Raw genomic sequence first — 24,716 nt, forward strand, 5'->3', positions numbered from 1 at the left:
TACTACTAGATGGAAAGGGAGACGTTTTAGTCATCCCACCCAGAACAAAAGGATTTCACAACAGTGGTTCACATTCTTATTGCTACTCAGACTGGCATGTCACAATGTCCTCTTCATGGAGCCATCCTTGAAGACCACCCAGAAACTCCAACTGGCAAGTAATACAGCAGCTAATTTGTAATCAGGCACTCATCATCATGAACACATACATTTGTACTGTGAGCCCTACATTTGCACCAATAGGTTCTCACACACAATTCAAAATGCTTGTGACATGCTGTCAAGTTCTCTATGTGGGCCAGCACCTAAACTGCTGAAGAGTTGCCTTCCTCAACCTCTTACCTAATACAACCAAACTGGGAGAAGCTGCCTGTTGTTACCCATCTCAATGAGATGAGGCAAAAGAGGTTTAACTAAAAGAGAACTTTTAGCTCAAGTGCTTATTTTGTGATTTAGTGTCATTTGAAGTTTGTCTAGCCTCACCTTTGTGGTCTGGAACATCAAATAGATGTGGGAAGAATGGAAGAAACAGGAGTGTTGCGAAAGACACATCTGAGCCCAGGTGGAGGAAGGGGAAGCATGAAAAAGAGTACCTATGCCTAAATTATGCTAGATATAGATTGAGCTAGAGAATTCCATTATATTACCACATCAGCAATAAATATATTTTCAGACATCCAAAGATGTTCTTATTTCTTGTTTCCTCAGTTTGCTTGCCACTCTGGACTTGACCATTGCCTTATGGAAATAAACAAAGCCAGAGCTTTTCCAACGAGCATTGGGGGTTTTATTAGAACAATATATCTGTTATTTAATTATTAAATAACATGAGCCTTGATAGTACAGTGGTCTACGCACCCTGTTATTAACACAGCTGCCTGCAATTTACTGCTGGTTCGAATCTCTCCAAGGCTCAAGGTTGACTCAGCCTTCCATCCTTTCTAAGGTAGGTGAAATGAGGACCCAGTTTGTGGGGGCAATAAGCTGACTTTGTATAAATATACAAAAGTATGAAGGCTATTGCTTAACGCATTGTAAGCCGCCCTGAGTCTCCGGAGAAGGGCGGCATATAAATCAAATTAAAAAAAAAAAAAAATTACAGGCATTATATTTAATTAATAATGCACTGATTAGTTCACCTTTGATGCTTTAGTGTACATTGGTTTCCTAATGATGATTTCTGAAATAAACTGCCAGAAGCTCATTGTGAATCTGTCAACATACAAATGGCTATAAAAAAATATGTACAATTTTTAGTGTATAAATAAAAATAAAATACATTCAGATTTAATATGGGGTAGAATGATGTTAATTTCATCATCCCCAGTCAGTCTCTTCACCTCATGAAGGAGATGTCTTCATGTTGTATTAATGGGGTAGCAAATGACGCACCTTTTTCCCCCAAAAAAGAGGGTTAAAATCTGGGTGCATCTTATACTCCGAATGTAGCCCCATCCAGCTTCTCAAATGGAGATTTCAGAGGCTGAAAAAAGCATCAGAAACGAAGCTTCAGAAAAGAAGCCCCCAAACAGAGCTTCAGAGGCTTTTTTTCTGAAGCTCTGTTTCGGAGGCTTTCAGAGGCAGGAAAAAAAGTTTTTTCTGAAACAGAGTTTCAGAAGTTTCAGAAGCAGAAAAAAAAGCAAAAAAAAAAAAGCAAAGCACAGAACTCACCCCTGGGAACAGCTGATTGGGGGTATTCCAGGAGGCCGATCCACCTGCCAATCAACTTTTTTCTTATTTTCCTCCCCAAAAACTAAGGTGTGTCTTATACTCCGGTGCGTCTTATTCGGCAAAAAATATGGTACTTGTTTTTATAACATGCCATTGACTGCATTTAAATAGTTCAGCAGCCCCCCCCCCCTTTTTTTTTTTTTTTAGTAAAATGATGTTCTGTTTTGTTGCAATTTAATGCTAGTTTCGGTCAAAAAGATTTATGGGACTTCCATCAGTCAAGGACTATGCCAGGTTTTGATTGCATGTCAAAGGCAAGCATGCCTGCAAAGCAGATGGCATCAGAGCCTGTTCTGGGAGGTGGTTTGAGAATTTTACGCAATAAAATTGGTTCAAATTTTGCCACTTAAAATGTCCAATCATCAAAATTGTAAACGAGAGGACCAAATATTAAAGCCCATCTAAATTGGGAGCGACAAGCAGCTCCTGTAAAGCACAGTACACTGACACCAGTCATACAAGTAACAAAAATAATATTTTTTTAAAAAAAAAATTCTGAAATGGCAATTAAGAATGGGAATTTAAGTTGAACTAATAACTGCCAAATTAAATTTACAGATACATTAAGAAGTGGAAGACAGGAATCAATCACAATTCGACTGGGTAGCGCACAACAAGTTGACCATATATCTGCTTAATAAGCCAAAGCATCAATGAAACATTGCTATTCCCTTTATGCAGGAGCAAACCAATTTCATCCAAATCAGAAAACTATGATTTATGGCTTTAACCAACCAATGTATTAATACGAACAATAGGTTCATAGCATTCCAAAGCCATTAAATCATAGCTTTCCAGTTCAGTTGAAGAAAGCTGTGTTTTACTTATGCAAAAGGGAGGGTGGGGCGGAAGAAGGGATTACATGTGCTCAAAAAAAGATTTATTGATATTTCAGTTTATTAAAGCAAGCCATGATCCCTGAAATGTAATACTGCTATATTAGAATGCCATTTGAAAGCAGAGCAAGTATAAAATGTAGTTATTTCTTACAATCCAACCTCACTATGTGAAAGGATATTGATTTCAATACTTAATCCCCACAACTCCAGTGGAATTAAAATAGGTCTATGGTGTGTCCAATTTAAAATAAAGATCCCTCTGTTATAAGTAAGCTTAGAAGTTTCTCATGCAATGTTGGGTTGTTAGCCACAAGATGATGCTGTTGTATTTGTTACAGAAAATCCTATCTTCTTCTAGAAAGTAGGCAAAAGATTCAATATAAATCTTTCAAAAGCCCATCAGTACATATCCCTCTGCTAAAAATTCTTCTAAGGGCTTATGATTGCGTTTCTCTTCGCTACAGACAATCATTTTTATTCAATTTTCACAGATACTTTTAAAATAATATTTACAAGCCATAGCTTACATCTGGTTCAATTGACTTATTGAAGGGACTAGATCTTCCATTTCAAAGCTGCAATATAAATTGCTCACAGGTAACAGAAGGGAAAGATTAAAAATCAAATTGTTAAAGTAGCAATGAGCACACACCAGATTTACCTACAAATATAAATAATGCTAAGAAAGATAGAAGGAAAGAGGAGAGGGTGCCTGGCAGCAATGTGGCTAGTTTTAATTACAGTGGACGCAATGTTATCGTAGTAGACCTGAATAACCAGGTTTAGGACAGATTGCCATAGAAGAATCTATCTATGTGACTTCTAAGGATCAACACTCATCATAATCAGATCAAATCAATGCCCCCCAATTAGATTTTATATGTATTTCTGAACACACAAATAGACACTTTATTATCCAAGAGTAAGAAATCTGCAGCTGTTCAGAGATTACGGAATTAAAAATCCTTGCATGCTTCATTTTGGCTACGCTACCAAAGCTGAACTGTAATTCAACATTTCAGCAGCAACAGATAGCCCAGTTCTGTAACCTGTTAGCAAAGATTATATTAATGTAATATAGTGTAAAGATATTTATTATTATAGTCAGCTACACACCTAACCAGATGTTTAGACAGGATTTGGTCTTTTTAATCCATCTGTAAGTCTTTGCCAAGGACATAAAATAGGCAGAAGCTGTTGTTTGATGGTATTAAAGGTGTTGTCACAGGATGTAAAGGTATTAGAGGTATTGTCACAGTTTGTAAGTTGTTCCAAGTAAAGCTGCCTTTTGCAATTGACTGATAGTGATTTTATTGATGTCAATGGTGATGATTATTATTATTACATTAGGATATTTTCTCCTTTTAAATTTAATCCATGCTACTTGGTACCAGCTTCTTTTAAAGGTATCATTTCTCCTTTAAATCCTTTTTGCCACTATTAATTTGACATTTGACTTTCAAATAAAAACAATTCTTGCAAGAATATCAATGTATTGGCTTTTCCTTCCCTTGCTATCATTGTTCTCTGAAAATTAGAGTTTGCTTAATACCTTTTCAACAGAAAATTACTTTAAAAACAATCTCATCTTCTTGAGATGACTGAGGAAGTTAACTTTTTAATGTTAATTTTTAGTTAACTACACATCTTCTGTACTTCAGCATATACGGGGAGATAAACCTGACTGGCAACATTTATATTTGTACCACAGGAAACAATAAAGATATTACTTTATTTCCTGTGATACAAATATAAATACTGGTGGTCAGAAAATCGCCCTACTTGAACATCAGTCACTTTCTTAGCTCCTCTTTCTCTTTTCTTGTTGATTGGCACTGTTTCAATTCCGCCCTTATGAAGAGCTCTGGAGTAGTTGAAACTCTGTACTCTACTTTCTAATCTCAAATTAACCTAAAATGGATTTTGGAACAGATCTGGAAGTAATGTATCTACTGTACAGGGTAAAAATATGGAGGCCAAAGAGCTGGACATGCAGAGCAGCCTTTTCCAACTTCTCAGATATATTGCATGAGATTTCTGGAATCTGCAACTAGTGTGGCTAAAAACATGGTGCCTGGTAATTTTGGGAGCAATCTGAATGTATCAGATGTATATGAAGTTTTTAAGAAGAGATTGGATAATCATTTGTCTAAAATGATATAGGGCAGTGATGGCTAACCTTTTTCTCGTCGTGTGCCAAAAGTGTGTGTTCGCATATACAACAGCATGCATCTGTGCTGACACCCATAAAGCAATGCATGCGCATGACCCCCCGTGCTTCCCCCGCGTATGCACCTATGACCCCCCCTGCGCTTTGTTTTGGGCCTAGTAGGCATCCCTGCAACCTCCTAGGCCCCAAAAACGGGCTGTGGGGAGAGGGGCATGCCGCATCCCCCATGCCCCGTTTTGGGCCTAGTAGGCCTCCCTGTAGCCTCCTGGGCCCAAAAACAGGGTGTGGGTGGGGTGCGCCATACACCCCCACGCTCCCCCCACCCTCCGCGTGTGTGCGTGCAACCCCCGCCCCCCACATATCACAAAAATCAGCTGGTTGGTGGGAGGCACGCGTGCATGCGCGATGGAGTTAAGCTGAGCAACAGCTCGCGTGCCCACAGAAAGGCTCCAGCTGTGGCACGCGTGCCATAGGTTCGCCATCACGGGTATAGGGTTTCCTGCCTAAGCAGGGGACCTCCAAGGTCCCTTCCAACTCTGTTATTCAATGTTCTATATACTAAAAGTACTAATTTACTTCAGATTAAAACTATTTTACAGAACAGCAAAAACATTAGCAATCCAAATGTAACCACCTGAGTGCACAAGTAAATCTTCAGGTGGTACAATTTGTGATGCCAACCATAACTGAACAGGGAGAAATGTCTACTACCAGGGTCAGGAATACCTTCTCTTAGGAGACTGTAAACTTCTAGAGATAAAGCCTCATGAAGAGAACATCCCTGCTTTTATCAGGTCAGTACATAAAGAAGCTGACCTATCAGATAGCCAGACTAAGCAGACTTTTATATTTTAGTACAAGTGTTGAATCTTCCTGTACAGCATCCTGGCCTTTTGAACTGCAAAAATATTTTTGCGGCAGGCTGCCTCCTTAAATACTTTGCACTAGCTGCAGCCCAACTAACTCCTAAGGCCGTGATGGCGAACCTACGGCACGCATGCCCAAAGTGGCACGCGAAGCCATGTCGCCCGGCACGCGCAGCCTTGCCTGTTTGTCTTCCAGGTTTCTGGCTGTCTTTCACGCACGCGAAAGTGCCGAAAACCAGTGTGCGCATGCACGCCAGCCAGCTGATTGTCGGGTGTGCATGCGTACCAAAACCCGGAAGTTTGGGTTTTCCGGAGCACGATCCATTCACATGTGTGGCAGTGCTGAAAACCAGCATGCGAGCCAGCCAGCTGATCGTCAGGCACGCATGCGCATTATTACCCGGAAGTTCAGCTTTTCCGGAGGACGGCCCCGTTGAACACGTGTGGGCATGTGCGACATTTCCGCACGACCTTTTTGGCACTCGGTGCCGAAAAGATTCGCCATCACTGTCCTAAGGCATACCCATCTAAGGTATATAGTATTGTAATCATTTGGTCTAGAAATTTGGGACTTTACTAGTGCACTTTCAATATTAAGCAAAAATCAAGAACACGGGTGGGGGGGGCATAACCTCACACTGACAGCAGGGAAGTTCAAAAGTTAGAAAGTATTACTTCACAGAAAGAAGAAATGGAAGCTTGGAACCAACTTCCAGCGGAGATAGCGGGTCAACTATCAGTAACTGAGTTTAAAGACGCTTGGGATAAACAGTTGTCCATCATCCAACAGAAATAAAAAATTAAATAAACATTAATAAAATATATAAATAATAATTAAAAATGATAAACAAATAAAGTGAAAAGAAAACAAGCAAAAAAAAAAACCCTCAAAGGACAGACTCAGCCGACTACTAGGTCATTTTCTGCTATTAGTTTTCTATGTATCTATGAATTACTGCGACTGGGATATTCTGGCCAAAGATAGTATAAACAGATATCTTTAAGAAAAGATTAAAGGTAAGAAATTAAGGAGAAGAAACAGTCTACCATTATAGATTGACTATCGTGTTGTAAGAAGAGACATCAGCTTACAATATCCAAAGGGCAAAAGTGAAATAATATAATAGTACTGCCATTACAGGTAGTCCTCGACGTACAACAGTTCATTTAGTGACCCTTCAAAGTTACAACACCCCTGAAAAAAAAAGTAACATGACAGTTTTTCACACTTTACAACTGTCGCAACATTCCCATGGTCATGTGATTAAAATTTAGATGCTTGACAACTGGTTCATATTTATGCCCCATGGTCATGTGATCCCGCTTTTGTGTTGTGGCCCGTCATAAAATGGGACAAAACCCACTTTTACAAATGTCACATTTAGCAACCTAAATTTTGGGCTCAATTGTGGTCATTAATCGAGGACTACCTGTATTTTTAACAATTAATCCAATACTATTTTTGGCTTATAAGAAAGATATGACTACTTCTAGTTTAGCAGCATTACCTAACATAACAAAAGATACCTGCAACAAAAATTGGAGTTCATTTCTTTCTGATTTCCAATGTTCTGCCTGACACCTAAATTCTTCTTCTGCCACTTTTATGATCTCTGACTCTATCACGTTCTTCTGCTCCTTCTGGCATTCCAAAGTCTCCTTGATGTAGACACAGGTTAAAATGAACTTATCGTAACATACTGCAGGCTTTACATATAGCTTTAAATATATATATACAGAAATTAATTAAAGCTATCAAACATTGTATTGTAGATCCAGGTTATTATTTCCTAATTTTACCAGAGACAGGAGAAAACCATTTTATGAGGTTTCCTGTGCACTCAGTGAATCAGTCGGAATCGATTCTACCTTTATTCAGTTATAGTACAGGTTGTCCTCGACTTACAACAGTTCACTTAGTGACCTTTTGAAGTTACAACGACACTGGAAAAAAGCAACTTATCACCATTTTTCACACTTATGACCGTTGCAGCATCCCCATGGTCATGTGATTTACCTTCGGATGCTTGACAACTGTCTCATATTTATGACTATTGTAGCGTGCCAGGGTCACATGATCCCCTTTTGCGACCTCCTGACAAGCGAAGTCAATGGGGAAGCCAGATTCACTTAGCAACCGTGTTACTAATTTAACAACTGCAGTGATTCACTTAACAAACGTGGCAAGAAAAGTCGTAAAATGGGGCAAAACTTACTTAACCAATTTTTCATTTAGCAACATAAAATGTTGAGCTCAATTGTGGTCGTAAGTTGAGAACTACCTGTACTTAGACTTAAGGAAAAATAATATTTTTTGCTACACTGAAGGGAAAGCGAGACATCTTTCTTTAATAAGCAAGAAAAACTGCCATTGTATCTGAACAAACCAGGGTCCAGGTTTGAAATTCTGCCTTGGGCAAATAATTTACTACAGAGACAGCAACATTGGTAAACATTATTGAATTGCAACTCCCATCATGCCTTTCCTGTAGCACAGGTGGTGCTGATGGGAACTGCAGAGCAAAAACTACTGAAAGCACATACAATGTCAATCTCTGCTTTGTGGATCAGACTAATTTTTAACATGTGAAAAGCCCCCACTCTTTTCTGTCTCTCAACTGACCCTGCTACCTTCAACTACAAATCACTATTTTTTTCTTTCATGAAACATTTGCCTTAAAAATCTGGTACCTTGGACAAGGACTTCCCCACCCAAAAGAACATCAACCTATACTCTCAGATGAGTAGGTTACATTCTCCATCATGAATGTCTTGGAGAAAGCAAGGAATGCAACTTAAAAGAGGACTACACACTAAACCAGGCATGTCCAACCTGTGACCTATTGGCCATGTGTAGCCCTGGACAGCTAATAACGCCACCTCACAAGATAGTACACTTTTAACATTATGTGAGTTATATACATTAACTATATTGTATCTTTTATATATGGCCCAAGAATTCCTCTTCACTCAATGAGGTCCAAGCAAAAGAAAAGTTTGGATACCCATGCTCTAGACCAGTGGTTCTCAACCTGTGGTCAGTGGACCTCTAGGGGGTCCATGAAAGCTTGAAGAAATGTTATTATTATTTAAATCTTGAGTTACATCTTGGGGGTCCATGGCCACAAAGGTTATTTAAAGGGAGCCCACGGTGAAGAAAAGGTTGAAAACCACTGCTTTAGACTTTTCACTGGCCAAGAACCATTAAGACCTCAAGGAACACTGTCGTGTCAAAGAAAAAAAATCAATCTCCCACTTAATCATTTAGCGTTTAGCAGTTTGCTTACCTCTGTGCCCGAAAAGTAAGATTTATTATATTTAGCCAGGAAAACAACCCTGAATTTAAAATATTCCGCCCCCCCATCCTGCGGAGCAAGACAAAGGCTCATCACTCTCTATCACTGTGTTCTAGAAAACATGAAATCATCAATTCGCTTTAAAGGTAAACCCTTTGTCAAAAAGCAAACATTCCTTCAGATGAAGTCGGTTCCAGAATGTTGCAAGTGCCTAAACTTTCCCTTTTCCTTTTCCCACTGAATCTCTCTTCAGTTTGTGTCGTATCTTTTAAACTGCAAGATATATATATATATATATTTTGGAGCCTAAGAAACTTTTTTGTGGAAAAACAGAGCAGAAAATACAGTGCTAATAAGAATATGTGTTTACTTTCTTCTGAATCATAACATTTCTATTAAATACAGCAACAGCCATAGGAGTGGGTCAGAAAAACGACAACTGCACTGCCCCTTTGTACAGATATGCTATGTTGATGCATACCATAGAGCAGAGGTGTCAAACTCAAGATCCGGGGCCTGGATCCGGCCTGCAGAGTGCTTATATCTGGCCCGTAGGGCCGCCCTGGAAACAGTGAAGGACTGGCCTGCAGTGCCTATGCCAGCAAAAACAGAGCTTGGGAGGGCTGTGTGTGGCCCTCCCAAGCTCCGTTTTCACTGGCAGAGGCTTGCAGGAGGCCATCGCAACTGAAAACAGAGCTTGCGTGGACTGTTGGCAGCACTCCCAAGTTCCATTTTCACTGGCAGAGTTGTAGGAGGCTGTTGCAGATGAAAATGGAGTTCGTGAGGGCCGCAAGAGGCACTCCTAATGCCATTTTCACTAGCAGAGGGTTGCAGGAGGCCATCACAGCCAAAAATGAAGCTCACGAGGGCCACGGACAGCACTCCCAAGCTCCGTTTTTGCTGGTACAGGGTTACAGGGGGCCGTCGCAACCGAAAGGGAACTCAGGACCCCGTTTTTACAGGAAGAGCACTTGGACCACCACAGGCGCCCCTGACATGAGTGATGTCGAGCTGGCCACGCCCACCCTGGCCACGCCCACCCCGGCTCCCCAAGGTCAAACACAACCCTGATGCGGCCCTCAATGAACCCCTGCCATAGAGCAATGTTTCTCAATCTTGACCATTTGAAGATGGGTGGACTTCAGCTCCCAGAATTCTGTGCTAAGCCCTGCCCCTTTGTACATACATGCTATGTTGACACATACCATAGAGCAGTGTTTCTTGACCTTGATCACTTGAAGATGGGTGGACTTCAGCTCCCAGAATTCCCCAGCCAGCTATGCTTGAGGATGATGGTTATTATTGAAGCTCTATACTATGGCAGTGTTTGCCTTAACCACTAGACCAAACTGGCTGGCTGGGGAATTCTGGGAGCAGAGTCCATCCATCTTCAAATGTTAAAGTTGAGAAATACTACCATAGAGTATAAAGCTCCAATGATAACCATTATCATTAGTCATGAACTCCCTGAAGACACCACTAAATAAAGGCTTACCTTCAAAATATCATCCAATCTCATCCTTTCCTTCAAAAGGGTTTCGTATTCAGCATGACAGGTACTAATAAGCAACTCCTTTTCTGATAACTCATTGATAAATCTTCGCTGTTTTTCATCCCACTGACATTTATTGATGTGAAATGTTTTCTCTGCCTCATTCAATTTCTGCTGAAGAGCTCTGATGGTTTCTGTTGAAAAGAGATGCAAAGTGATTCTCAAATACAATTAAAATGTGAACTAAAGTAGCATAGGTTCTTCTTCTACAATATGCAAAAAGCAACAAACCAAATATTTTACAATGAACATTGCAGTAACACTTCTATTAAAAACAACAATCCTTTCAAATTAGTCATTTTACATTAACAGCACAAAAAACAGGTTAAACGCAATTTCTATCAATGAAGACGTTTTGTTATATATATTTGTTACACCAAAGAACTAGTTTGGTCTAGTGGTTAAGGCATCAGGCTAGAAACTGGGAGAACCAAGAGTTCAAATCCTGCCTTAGCCATGAAAGCCAGACCCTGGGTCAGTCACTCTCTCTCAGCCCAACCCGCCTCACAGGATTGTTGTAGGAGGAAGGAATATTAGATACAAATAAATAAAATACTCAGGACAATATACTATCCCAAATGATAATTTTGTAAATAATCTATGAATATAAATCTATATTTAAGGCTACAAATCTAGCCTTAAAACACCTACCAAGTACTTTGTTTTCTACAAACTCTTGCCTACTTGTTTTAATAACGGTCTCCTTAAAGTATTTAAGTCACAGCCCTTAAACCAATGAAATTAAAATGTCAATGTATAAATCTTGAAGCTATCCCTAAGTAGCTGACAGTAAGATATGTTAGACAGATACTGTCCTACAATGTCTTGTTAAGAACACAGTAAGACAGCTAAACACGTACATATTGGGGGCAATCTACAGCCCTAACAAGGAACATGTACCTTTTTTACATAAACATTTTACATTTTACATTAAACAATTGCAGGAATGCAGGAATAGACAATTAATACTGGTCAGGAAAAAGAATGTAAAATTTAATGGATTTATAGAAAAGAGTAAATCTGGGGGGGGGGGAATGCTACTAGTTATATGTAAATTATGAATTTGCTTAACTGGCATCAGTTTATTATAGTTGGAAAACAAATAATCCACTAGCTATTATTTAAAGTTGCTATTCAGCCAAGTATACAACATAATCATGATGTTAATATCTTTTTAATTAGGTAGTAATGAGCACCCAACAGAATCACAATAATTTCAAAATTATGTACCAGTTCTGCAAAGACTTGGAGACCAAATATTTTCCCATCTTTAATTTATATAGACACTGACTCTCTTGTTATTAAAAACAAATGATATTACTGAGAAATTTTTAAGAAATCCAGAAATATTTCCAAGTTAATAAGCAGGTAGGAATTGAAACATGTATAATATAGGATGCTATGAAGCTACTTATAAATATTACTCTATTAAACATAAGCAAGTAAAAGGAAAAATGAAATGGACACAAGATAAATAATAATTCTGATATATTTACTGCATTAAAGTATAACAGATATTAGTGATGGGTAATAAAATATTACTAAAAATATAAGGTTTAGTAAATGTAGATATTACAAATGTCATTTTGATGAATCATTTTTCTAAACTGTTAGCACCTGCTGTTAGAAAACAAAATAAAATTAAAAAATGAATGTATCACTGATACAAAGAGACCAAGAAAAAATGTAGTTAAATGTAGTTAAATGAAGTTAGAAATTAAATTATTACATTGCATTTTAAATAAAAATAGACTCTAAGTTCAGAATCCATGAAACTGACTATGAAAATGTGTCAAACAGTTTAAAAACTCTAAATCTGATAAGTTAAGTAAGGAACATAATAATGATTTTAACCAAACAATCAGTAATGGTAACAAAATGGGAAAGACCCAGGAGATTCAGACTTGAATATTATAAGGTGTTCCTAAAATAATAACTCCCTATTTATGTCAGGAAAACACTGTTAATGAATTATGTTCATAGGGGAAATGTTCACAAATATGTTCATTATTTATTGTAAATATTCTGAATTTTACCTTGCAGCTGTTCTATTTGTTTGTTTGCTCCACCTAATTTTTCTTCTGATGAATACCGTTCTATACCAACTTCTTTCCTTGCTACAGCTAATTCATACTCCAGACTTTGTCGGACAGCTTCGCTCTTCTCAACTTCTGCTCGCAGTTTTGCAATCTGGCTTTCATAATTTGATAGCTATAAATGAAATAATGTTTTTTTAAAAATTTACACGTAACTACTCATAAATTATTTTTTGAATCCTCATATTATGTAACTCTTTACACTCAGATGCCCTTGAAACAAATTAGGTTGAAGGGTTTGTGAAAATCATTTGAATTTTCCTTTTTTTCCCCTTCTTTCGCCTATTGTTAAGATGCCAAAATGCCTTTACATGACTGTTAAATTGCCTACTTGAAAATTAATATATTTACTTGAAAACATTACAAATCCATAAAAATCAAAACAAAATCTTGAATGGTATGTCCTCCTCTCTGCAGCGTGTTTCCCCTTCAGGAATAAAACAATTGATGAATCTCCAGTCTAGAAATAAAGCTGTTGCGCTCCAAGCTTTTGGATTTGAACAATAATGCATAGATAGAAATGATAGTCTTCTTGATGCCTTTAAATGGAGAAAGGTTTTCCAATGATAGACGGTTTTAGTTTGTCATATCCTGCTACAATAGCTGCAGACAAAAGCATGTATTGATATTTCACAGCCTTAAAAGCTTGCATTGTCTTTTCCTCTTTGGAAGTGTATATTCTTTCTAACGGTTCTCTTCCAGAACAATTCTGTGCCATCAAAGCTAAGGATCTACTGTGCTGTTTCATCAATTTCATTGATAGCTTCTTTTAACATCAGGATGCAGGTCTTTGCTGCATTTCTATTACCACCAGCAACTTCACAATTCACTTTCACGTTCTGAAAATTAGAACGTGAAAGTCTAAGTCTATTAAATTACCGCAAAGTTTGCATAAACTTCATCATACTTCCGTTCACAATGTCCGTAACTTGTTCACTTCAAATGTTCATTTCATTTGAATGCTGCTTTGTTAGCTGATTTTAAATTCAAACTTTTTACTTGTTAATTGTTGAGGTGTTTTCTTCACTGTTGAATTAACGAGGTTTACAGTAGCTCATATACAATGGAAGATAGGCTTTGCATGCCAAGACTCTTTATTATTTTCACTTTCTGCTCTAAATCATTTTATAAGGTAGTCCTTGGTTACTGACTAGCCTATTTAGCTACTGTTCAAACTTACCACAGTGCTGAAAAAGTAGGTTTACAACCAGTCCTTGAACTTACAATAGTCCCAAGATCACATAATCTCCATTTGCAATCTTCACAGCCATGTAAAGTGAATCGGGAAGCCTGCAGTAACTTGCAAGTCGTAGTAAACGTAATGCTGCATTGAACAACTGCAAGTAATTTTCTTAACAACCACGGTGGAACTGGCATCATAAGTTGGACATGGGCATGTGATGTTTCACTTAACAACTGCATTGCTTAGCAATGGAGATGCTGGTCCCAACTGCAGTTGTTAAGTGAGAACTTACCAGCCAGGCCTATATTGCATGTTCCCTTTCCAGTTATCACTGCAATGCAGTTCAGTGTGAAATAACATTGGAAATTGCTCTCTTTTAAAATATTCCACTTTTGAAAATTGGGGAGCTTATTTTAGCACCCCAACTTTATAAGGACTGCGGGAGATTATCCATACATATTTGTGAAGAAGATAGGTAGCTTTTTGAAGCTATTTTTCTGGGTTGTTGGGGTTTTTTTACATGGGAAAGATTAAACGTAGGAAGAGGAGGCTTCAGGGAGGCAAAGAGCTTCTATTCCTATATTTAAAGCCACCGCAAAGCCTAGAAAACATACAAAAATCAAAAAATCAAATTTTCCTCATTTTGCTGCTGAATTTCTGCAGAACAATCTCAATGAGTTGGAAGCTGCATGCAGCTTTCAGGCTAGTCATCCATTGAGGAGAAATGCATTATCTCCAGCCTCCTTCCAAGTCCAACAGGAATTATATTACAAGCAAGATGGAAATTACAGCGGGAATCTGACTGAGTACATAATTAACTCCACGAGCCCTAGAGAATTTTTGACTTGTATTTCTTAAACAACAACCCCCTTACATTCAGCTTTGGTTGTAAAAGCTCAATAATCCTATGTTTATTAAGATCAACATCTTAAACAGTTCATACTGATTAATACCTTTTGGGCAGTGATGGCTTCAGGGTTTAGTGATTGTGGTCTAGAAAACAGATTTATTGACATTTCCTGGCAGCTGTGGATGGCGCCTGTAGCGATCCCAGTGAAACATCAAGAAATCTGTTTTCTAGACCACAATCTCTAAACCCTGAAGCATAATGCTGCCAAGAGATACGGGTCATGAAAACCTACACCAGTATATAATGCCGTTTCTATTTCTTTTGAATAGTCTAAGTCATCTAAGCCTTAGAGTGTTAAGAATCTCTAGTCAACACTGTATAAATACTGCTGTATCAAAATAACATAATGCATTGTATAATACTGTATAATAAAACAAATTTTATTAAAACAATTTTATAAATAAAGAACAATAAAACTATTGCCAGGGACTCCAATGTGAAAAGCAAATTATGTTCAACAATTTTTTTTTTTAAATGCTAGAAGCACGTTTACCTTAGAAGACTCACTAAGGTAGATTATTGAGTTCTTTTAATCTCATACAACCTATCATATGTTTTTTAAAAAAATAAATGAAGTTTTATTCCCATGAGAATTATACCCATATTCTGGTTTCTCATTTTTTAAAAAAAGAGGTGGAAAAAAATCCAAGGGGAAAAAAAAAAGAAACATTCGGAAGTATTTTAAATATGGCTTTCCATTTATTTATTTATTTATTTATTAGATTTTTATACCGCCCCCTCTCCCGAAGGACTCGGGGCGGTGCACAGCCAAAGTTAAAAAACATACAATATAAACAATTAAAATACGTTTAAAACAGAATTAAATCTAAAATGGCTCCCCAATTTAAAATGCCTTACCCATACCCCTATAAAAAGACGAATTTAAAATTTAAAAATTTAAAATTTCCACATTTAAAAAGGGGGAAGATTTAGGCCAGGCCAGCTTGATAAAATAGAAAAGTCTTAAGCGCGCGGCGGAAGGTGCGCAGATCCGGGATCCTACGTATCTCCGGGGGGAGCTCGTTCCAAATCGTAGGTGCCCCCACAGAGAAGGCTCTCCCCCTAGGGGCCGACAGCCGACATTGTTTGGCCGACGGCACCCGGAGGAGCCCCTCTCTATGGGAGCGTACTGGCCGGTGGGAGGCTATTGGTGGTAGCAGGCGGTCCCGTAAATAACCAGGTCCTAAGCCATGGAGCGCTTTAAAGGTGATAACCAGAACCTTGAAGCGCACTCGGAAGACCACCGGGAGCCAGTGCAGCTCGCGCAGGAGAGGTGTCACATGGGAACTCCATGTCGCTCCCATCACCACCCGCGCGGCCGCACTCTGCGCCAGTTGGAGCCTCCGAGTGCACCTCAAGGGGAGCCCCATGTAGAGAGCGTTGCAGTAATCCAGACGAGAAGTAACGAGGGCATGAGTGACTGTGTGTAGGGAGTCCCGATCTAGATAGGGACGCAACTGGCGGATCAGGCGAACCTGATGAAAAATCCTCCCGGACACGGCCGTCACATGCTCTTCTAACGACAGCCGTGAATCCAGGAGGACACCCAAGTTGCGAGCCCTATCCGTGGGGGCCAATGATTCGCCCCCAATAGTCAGCGATGGCATTAGCTGACTATATCGGGACGTCGGAAACCACAGCCACTCGGTCTTGGATGGGTTGAGCCTGAGCCTGTTCCTCCCCATCCAGATCCGTACGGCCTCCAGGCACTGGGACATCACTTCAAGGGCATCGTTGGGGTGATCCGGGGTGGAGATGTACAGCTGGGTGTCGTCAGCGTACTGATGGTACTCCACCCCAAAACCACGGATGATCTCGCCCAGCGGCTTTACATAAATGTTGAACAAAAGGGGCGAGAGGACCGATCCCTGCGGCACCCCACATATGAGGGGCCTCGGGGTCGACCTCTGCCCCCCTGTCAACACAGACTGCGACTGGTCGGAGAGAAAGGAGGAGAACCACCTTAGTACGGTGCCTCCCACCCCCAACTCTTCCAACCGGTGCAGCATGATACCATGGTCGATGGTATCAAAAGCCGCTGAGAGATCTAACAGGACCAGGACAGAGGAGCAGCCCCTGTCCCGAGCCCTCCAGAGATCATCAACCAACGCGACCAATGCTGTATCCAGGCCTGAAACCCGACTGGAACGGATCCAGATACGACGCTTCATCCAGGTACTGGGGAAGCTGTCCCGCAACCACACTCTCAACAACCTTCGCCACAAAACGAAGGTTGGAGACTGGACGATAATTAGCCAATATTGCCGGGTCCAGGGAAGGCTTCTTGAGGAGGGGCCTCACCACCGCCTCCTTAAGGGCGGCGGGGAAGACATCCTCACCCAATGAAGCATTTATAATCCCCTGGAGCCAGCCTCGCGTCACCTCCCGGGAAGCCAGCACTAACCAGGAGGGACACGGGTCCAACAAACATGTGGTCGCGTTCAATCTACCCAGAATCCTGTCCACGTCATCTGGGGTCACAGGATCAAACTCATCCCAGATAACAGTCTCAAGACCTGCCTCCGTCACTCTCGCTGGATCTACCCAGTCAGAGTCCAGACCTTCCCGAATCTGAGTGATTTTGTCATACAGATACTGAACAAAGTCCTCGGCTCTTCCCTCCAAGGGGTCCTCCCGCGCTTCCTGGTGGAGCAGGGAGCGGGTCACCCTAAACAGGGCGGCCGGGCGATTATCTGATGACGCAATAAGAGCAGCAAAATGCGTACATTTTGCTGCTTTTATCGCCACTAGGTAAGTCCTAATATGGGATCTAACCAGTGTCCGGTCCGATTCAGAAAGACTAGCTCTCCAACTACTCTCTAGGCGTCTTTTCCGGCGCTTCATCTCCCTCAGCTCCTCGGTAAACCAAGGAGCAAGGCGAGATCCGCGCCGGGTCAGAGGCCGCAAAGGCACGACTCGATCCAGGGCCCCAGCGGCCGCCCTATCCCAGGCGGCCACTAGGTCTCCAGTCGAGGCGTGAGCCAGAACCTCAGGAATTGGCCCAAGCTCCGTCTGGAACCTATCGGGTTCCATCAGGCGCCTGGGGCGGTACCATCTTATCGGTTCCGCCTCCCTGCAGCGGGGTGCCGCGGTACGAAGGTCAAGGCGAAGGAGAGAGTGATCCGACCATGACAAGGGCTCGATGACTACATCCCCTATCTCAAGATCACTCAACCACTGTCCAGAGACAAAAAGCAAGTCCAGTGTGTTTCCCCCAGTGTGCGTAGGGCCATGAATTAGTTGGGTCAGATCCATGGCCGTCATGGAAGCCATGAACTCCCGAGCCACCTCAGACGTCTCGCCCACGGACGGCAGGTTGAAATCCCCCATGACCATAAGTCTGGGGGTATCAACCGCCACCGCAGCAATAACGTTGAGTAGCTCAGGCAGGGTTGCTGCCACGCGGCAGGGAGCCAGGTACGTGATCAGCAAGCCCATCTGAACCCCATGGCCCCACTTCACAAGGAGGGACTCACAACCAGCTGTCTGAGGTACAGTGGTCTCCCTGGGCCTAAGGCCTTCTCTAATAATAAACGCTACTCCCCCGCCCCTCCCTTGTGACCTCGGCTGATGGAATGCGCGGAAGCCTGGTGGGCACATTTCTACCAGAGGGACCCCTCCCTCCGGGCCCAACCAGGTCTCCGTAATACCCGCCAGGTCCGCTCCCCCCTCCTGAACAAGATCACAAATGAGGGGGGCTTTATTTACTACGGACCTGGCGTTGCACAACATCAGACGAAGGCCCGGGCCGTGAGGATCTGTGCAACCTGGCAAACGGGTGGAGCCTTGGGGGCCGGAGCACCCTACCGCTTGGAGACAGCGGGTGCGTGCTCCCTTAACATGATATGGCCCCCTGCTCCCACCATATCTACCCCTCCCACTCACAGTACTGATGGTAAAAACACAGTCCGAACAAGCTCGACCCCCTCCGTTGCCCCCGGGTCCCCCACCCGCCCCGCCGCGCGTCGTGGCCGGGCCCGACCCTCCCCTTGGTGGGTTATCCCCCAAACCCACGCCCCTAATTCCAATACCACCCCCCTCCCCCCTCCCCAAACCCCTTAAAAGGTTAGACATAGACAATTTTAAAAAACCCCGCAACCCCCTCTTTGCGACATGCCACCTCTCGGGGTTCCAAAGCCCGTCATCGAGGTAGGCCCTCGATAGAGTGGAGGGCCAAGCCTGCGAGAGGGGGGAGTCTCGCAGACCAAGAAGCTCCGCTGCTGAGTACAATTTGGTCATAGTGGCTCGCCATGACCATATCCTAAGGGTCCTAAAAGGACAGGGAAGAAGGTAGGGAAATGGGGAATCTCACACATAATTCACAGGACCAAGTCCACTGTCCCCTCACAACAGAGGACACAGTCACAATCCACAACGACCACAATCCAAGGGGGAAAATCGATCCAACCACCCTCTCACGGTGATTAGGTCAGCTGGTCCGCCCCCATTTGTGGTGAAGTGGCAGCAATAGTGTCAGTATATCCAGTGTCCAGGGATCAGGTCCAAAAAAACCGCCCTCTCACGGCAGTTGGTCCGATGGTCGGGTCCCCACCGCTGGTAAAGTGCTTATGTGTGAATACATCCCGATTCAGCCCTCAGGGGCCCCAACACCAGGCCACCCTCTCACGGTGGCCAACTGGTGTCCAGCCCTCTTAGCCGAAGGGATGCAGCTATGGACCGACCTCCAATTTTCCATAGCCCTCTCCACAGTCAGGGGGTTCAGCTGGTAGTGAGAACATAGCGGAAGTGAGTCCCACCGGCTAAAGTTGGTCCCCGTGGGCCCGGTCTTAAAAGAGAGCGCTGGGGAGAGACAAATGAGGCAGAAGTGGGGCAGTTGTTTCAAGTCCCCAACCTCCCGCACAACCACAGTTTGAGGCCGCCTAAGGCCTGGGAAAAAAAAAAAGTCAGACCAGGTCCTTTTCGCCCCAGCCATGGTTGCAGGTCGCCCGGTCTTATTTAATTCTCGTTGGTTCATTGCCCCCCCAACTCCTAAACTCCGACTCCAGCTCCAGGAGCTCCAAGGGGGGGGCACCAACGCCCTCCGACCGCCGGCTGCCTCCGCCGCCATCGCCATCGCCGCTGCGCCATCGTCTGGCATCCCAGAGATCTTCGGGGGTGCCCGGCACGTCTTGTAGCTCTTCGGGCAACCCCCCCCGGGCTTAGAAACCCACTGCGTAGCGGCGCCCCGGCGCCTGGACGGCCTCCAGCCTCGGAAAACGCCGCCGACGCCCAGCTGATCGGCCCGGCGTCGGCTCCCGACATCGCGCTGTCCTCTCTGCTCTGCTCAGCCACGGAGGAGAAAAAACCCTCTCCGTGCTGGCAGAGAGCTCCCCCGGCCAGTCCTGGGGGTCATAGCTCCTCCGAACGACCCCAAAGGGCCCAAAAGGTAGGTCGGCGCCCCATCCTCAAATCGCGGTCCCAGCGGGCGCCGCCATCTTGGGCATGCGCAGAGTAGTAATTGTTCTGACTACTACGCAGAGTAGTAATCCATGTTCTGACTATGACTTAAAAGTGCTTTGGATCTCATGAAGCACAGTACCTCTGGCACTCATTAAAGCAGCTTCCTCTTTTAGGCTTTTGTGTGAGCCTGCAAAATGAAAAAACACTATCGCTGCTCTAAGAGATGTAGTAACTTTAATACCACAAAGACTGAATTGGGACAAGATTAAGAGAAGTTCTTTTAAATCAGGGTCCAAGAGTGCACAAGTTTAATACAAATCCCTTCATTAGCATTATTGTGGAAGACTGATGTAGTCCTTTAGATCAGGGGTCTCTAACCTTGGCAACTTGAAGCCTGGCGGACTTCAACTCCCAGAATTCTGGGAGTTGAAGTCCACCAGGCTTCAAGTTGCCAAGGTTGGAGACCTCTGCTTTAGATACATCAGAAATGTGGCAAGTTGGAGAAGGCCATCCATCCTTCAACATCAACAGGATGAGTAGTTTGTATAAGAATGTTGCACACCCAGCCCGACAACAATGAAATTGTTACCTCTGCATTATGCTTAGCAGTTATGTCAAGTTTATCTTTCTTGGCTTGATGGAGTTTCCTTCTTAGATCTTCCTTTGTTTCCATATCAGCTTCACTGTGCTTGTGGAGAAATGTCTTTCCAAAGTTCCTGTTTAAAAATACAAGGGCTTTTCATCACGAATGGTCTCAGTCATACCAGCTCTGAATTTTCAAATAATCGAGGCAGCAAGGTTGAATTTCTTACTCAGAACTAAATCCATTCAATTTATAAGATTAGTTTCTAAGGCAATATACTCTGGAGGTGGCTATTAATGGAACTGTTTTGCTTCCAGTTCACAACCACTGCATTCAAGAATGTATCTGAAGCTACCTACTTCTGCGTCTGCAGTTCACTGAAGGACATTTTAAAGATTATCAACTTTTTGTATTTAATTCTAACTGACTCTACTGATTTAAAAATTCGGCATACACACACACACACACACAGGGTTGTGAGTCATCCTGAAAAATGAAGGCAGGGTAGAAATAAACACAAATTATGCCACTCATGATAAATTTTAATTTTAATAAAATTAAAAACAATGTTTATTTTGTTCTACTCTACTTAGAAAAATATGGCAGCATTAATCATTAATAATGCATTTCTAATAATTTTGTAGAAGGGGAAAGTCCAGGAGGAATGGCTTATCATGATAACTGCAACAGAATAAAATATTTCGTGTGCACAGCTTTTAAAGTATAGATATTTTGCATTTTGACAGCCCCCATACATTCATTTAATGAGAAACAGAGGGAGATGTTGACTGGGTTCCTTGATGCCGAGGGAAAATAAGTTTACCCTGACAAACCTAGCCTCAACTGTAATTACTATTAATTCATAATTACTGGAAGATGCACACACACAACTCTCTTAATGTTATGTTTTCAGGCACCAAAATATAAAATATATGAAAGTTGCATATAATTTTTAATTAACAAACCTTATTCAGCTTCTCAAATAAAAGGGAGAAGTTCACAAAACAAGATGAGATCTTATATCTAAGTTACTGAGGTAACTATAGCAACCACTCCAAGGGAATAACAAAGGGTTTTTTTTTTCCCTTGCATTGACAGTTGAGGAAGTGTGATAAAATACCCATTTTTTTTAATATAATATACCATAGACGGAAAACAAAGCAACTTTTTAAAGTACTGCATCCACTTTTCATATAACATAGGAAGTGACTGGGGGAACAATTCAGAAATAAAAACAATGATACAGATATGACATGATAGTAAGCAGGAAAATAAAAATATAAACATGATAAAACAAGAGGAAAAGCCAAGCTGCCCCATTTAAAAAAAAAAAAACCTTAATTGTCAGTAGGCAATATACAAAGTTTAAAAAAGATTTCATGAAATATCACATCTTGAAGAGAAAATGGAAACAAACTTCTGAAGGGGACTAAGTACATTTGTCGGAATAATTTCAATCTCACAGTTGAAATGGTCCTGCTCATTGGAATGGAAGCTGCAATTTTATCCATTTTGTTACCCTAATAGTTGCCATTGTATTTGGTAAGTAAAATACAGAATTTGGAAATTAAATTACCTTTTTGCTTTGATCAGTGTTTTGTTAATTAGCAAAACTGGATTGAAAAACCATCAAAACCGAATATATGTAGGGGGGGTTATAGTATATGTTTATATGTATGTGTATATATCAGTATTTTCCTATTCTTAAAGGGATTGCAGAAATGCTTTATCAAGGATGTTGTCTTAGATACATTTATAGTACAATCCTATATTTGTGTGTTATTTCCAACCAAAACTTGCTAGTGATTTTGTGGTGCAGGTGTGAGGAGTTACTTTTAAAAGCAACTACAGTAAGCTAACACAACCCTACAGAAAGCCGAACTTCCGCTAAGATATCAGCACTATGGATGGTTTAATTATCTGGTGGCTATTGCAGTAATATTACTGCAAACTATGAAATCTGAAATTATGAAGTATTAACAGTATGATTACATGTACATTCTTAATTGCAATCTGTACTAAACATTTTCCCCCAAATATGTATTTCCTACAGTTCACATTCTATTAGAAATTTCATATCACAGAACTAGAAAATGGCAGAAATTTGCATGGTCAAGTGTACTATTCAGAGAATAGAAATTTTCATAACTGTATTTTTTGTTAATTATAGGAATCAGACTCACCGTTTCATTTCAGAGACTGAGTAATTCACTTGAGAATCCATTACAACTAATTTTCTGCTTTATGTTCTCTGAACATACAATGCTATTTTCATAGGTAAAATTGTTTGCACCACAAGATTTCAAACATCACTTGTTTTCCAACTTCTTGAAGTCACATTAAAACCTACAATACACAGATTTAAATAAACATCTCAGTCACACCATTTTTGCAATAATGTATTTGGATTTAATCACAAATACTAGAATTCTTTGTTATTAAAGTATATATTCAATAGTTTACTTAAAGGCAGCAATGGTAATCCAAAGAGTCATAAAATGAACTTTAATTTTCTTTACTAATTTTATTATTTCCATCTCCACTCATCTTCATGTTACAAAAATAGATTATAGGATTAAGAAACAGCTTAAGAAATAAAAAATAGGTTAAAGAAAAATATAAATCTTGTTAGGTCTTTAAAACTAATCGACATTTGGGATGCACTCAGAAGTACCTTTTTGAATAGTAGGTTGTGTTTCTAATTTTCTTATTTTGCCACTACAATCAATAAATTAGCCAATGTGGTTGTAGAAATTAAAATGTTGGACCAAGACTGGACAGACCATCCCTAAACACAGGAACTTGCTCCCCCTCAGACCTACCTACCACAAGGTTATTATTGTAGGGATAAAATGCAGATTCTGGTGCAAGCTACTTTGAGTCCTGAAGAAAACATGGGATATAAATTTAGGAAATAAAATAAATATGCTAGTCCCATTGTTCAGTTTGAAAAAAGCAACGAAAGAAATTGATAGTGGCAACATAATTTAACAAGTGGTTCCCAATTCACTGGTTAAAACTTTTCTGTAATAGTACACCAGAGTTGGAAGGGACATTGGAGGTTTTCTAGTCAAACTCCCTGTTCAAGCAGGAGACCTTATACCATTCTGAACCAATGGCTCTGTAATCATTTCTTTAAAAATTCCAGTGATGGACCCATCATGCCATCCAGCTGTACAGCTCCCATTATCCCTATCTGTCTTCTGGTTGGAGATTTTGAGAAGGTCAGTACCTCCAAAGGATTCCAATTTGGAGTATCTTGGCTGCAATTGTTCAAAAAATTTTGCAGTAAACTGGGATTCAGTGATAACTCTCTCTCATAGTTTGGGAACCCTGGTCTAACGGGTGTGAATACAAGGTGTGTGTGAGTTCAAGATGATCTTGAAGAAAGTATATCAACAGCTGCTGTGTAAACATCAGTTTACCCTTGAAAGGGAACGAGAAACTCAAGATTGCTCCACCTTGATCCTCTCTAATATGGAAGGAGGGCGGGAAGTGGGGGGGGGAGAATATGTCAAATTATCAAGACTCAGTTATTACCCAGTGCAACAATAATGTGGCATTTTTGGGATCTTTGGGATGTCTGTTTCCTGACCCAGCCAACCTCAAACGGCTGATAGGGTGGAACTGTGGATACAACCCATCTCCCTAATGTTTGCTAAATGGACGAATGCCAAAATCATATCCAGTTAAAGGGTCACATCATTCCTTTTTGCCATCAGGCTGCTCTCAACTTCATTCTCATGCTCAAGTCAAGTTGCTTAGCAACAGGTCTTATTTATCTTATTTTTAAATGGTTGAAACAAATCGGAACCATCTTTAAATCAACTGGTATAGAGTAAGATTTTATATCATCCAACAGGAAAGCACCTTTACAAGAGAGGCAAAAGGTGACATTTGTACGTTGTCAAGTTTCTATCGTTTATATAGAGCAAGTTCACATCGGGGAGGACTCAAGATAACTCGAAATAACTTCTTCACACCTAAGACCCTAACTCATAGTTTTTGAAAAACTGCAAAGGGTTCAACAAGTTGCAGTTTTCTCATTATACTGTCTCAGGGCTACGCAAGACTCCACAAGTGAATTTAT

The 24,716-nt window shown here is 41.2% G+C and overlaps 1 protein-coding gene across 1 annotated transcript in view; it reads right to left on the reverse strand.

Moving 5' to 3' along the window:
• Positions 1 to 22,850, reverse strand: part of CCDC171 (coiled-coil domain containing 171) — a 186,868-nt gene extending 164,018 nt beyond the window's left edge. Inside the window, exons 1-5 of the mRNA XM_070935543.1 lie at positions 22,810 to 22,850; positions 20,633 to 20,759; positions 12,491 to 12,665; positions 10,398 to 10,588; positions 7,134 to 7,265 (exon numbers count right to left, since the gene is read on the reverse strand). Coding sequence (XP_070791644.1) covers positions 7,134 to 7,265; positions 10,398 to 10,588; positions 12,491 to 12,665; positions 20,633 to 20,759; positions 22,810 to 22,850 — 666 coding nt within the window. The remainder of the gene's footprint in view (positions 1 to 7,133; positions 7,266 to 10,397; positions 10,589 to 12,490; positions 12,666 to 20,632; positions 20,760 to 22,809) is intronic.
• Between the last annotated feature and the right edge of the window lie 1,866 nt (positions 22,851 to 24,716).

The sequence above is a fragment of the Pituophis catenifer genome, unplaced genomic scaffold, assembly GCF_029215685.1.
Source record: "Pituophis catenifer annectens isolate HBS135680 unplaced genomic scaffold, rPitCat1.0.hap2 SCAF_2, whole genome shotgun sequence".
Lineage (NCBI taxonomy): Eukaryota > Metazoa > Chordata > Lepidosauria > Squamata > Colubridae > Pituophis > Pituophis catenifer.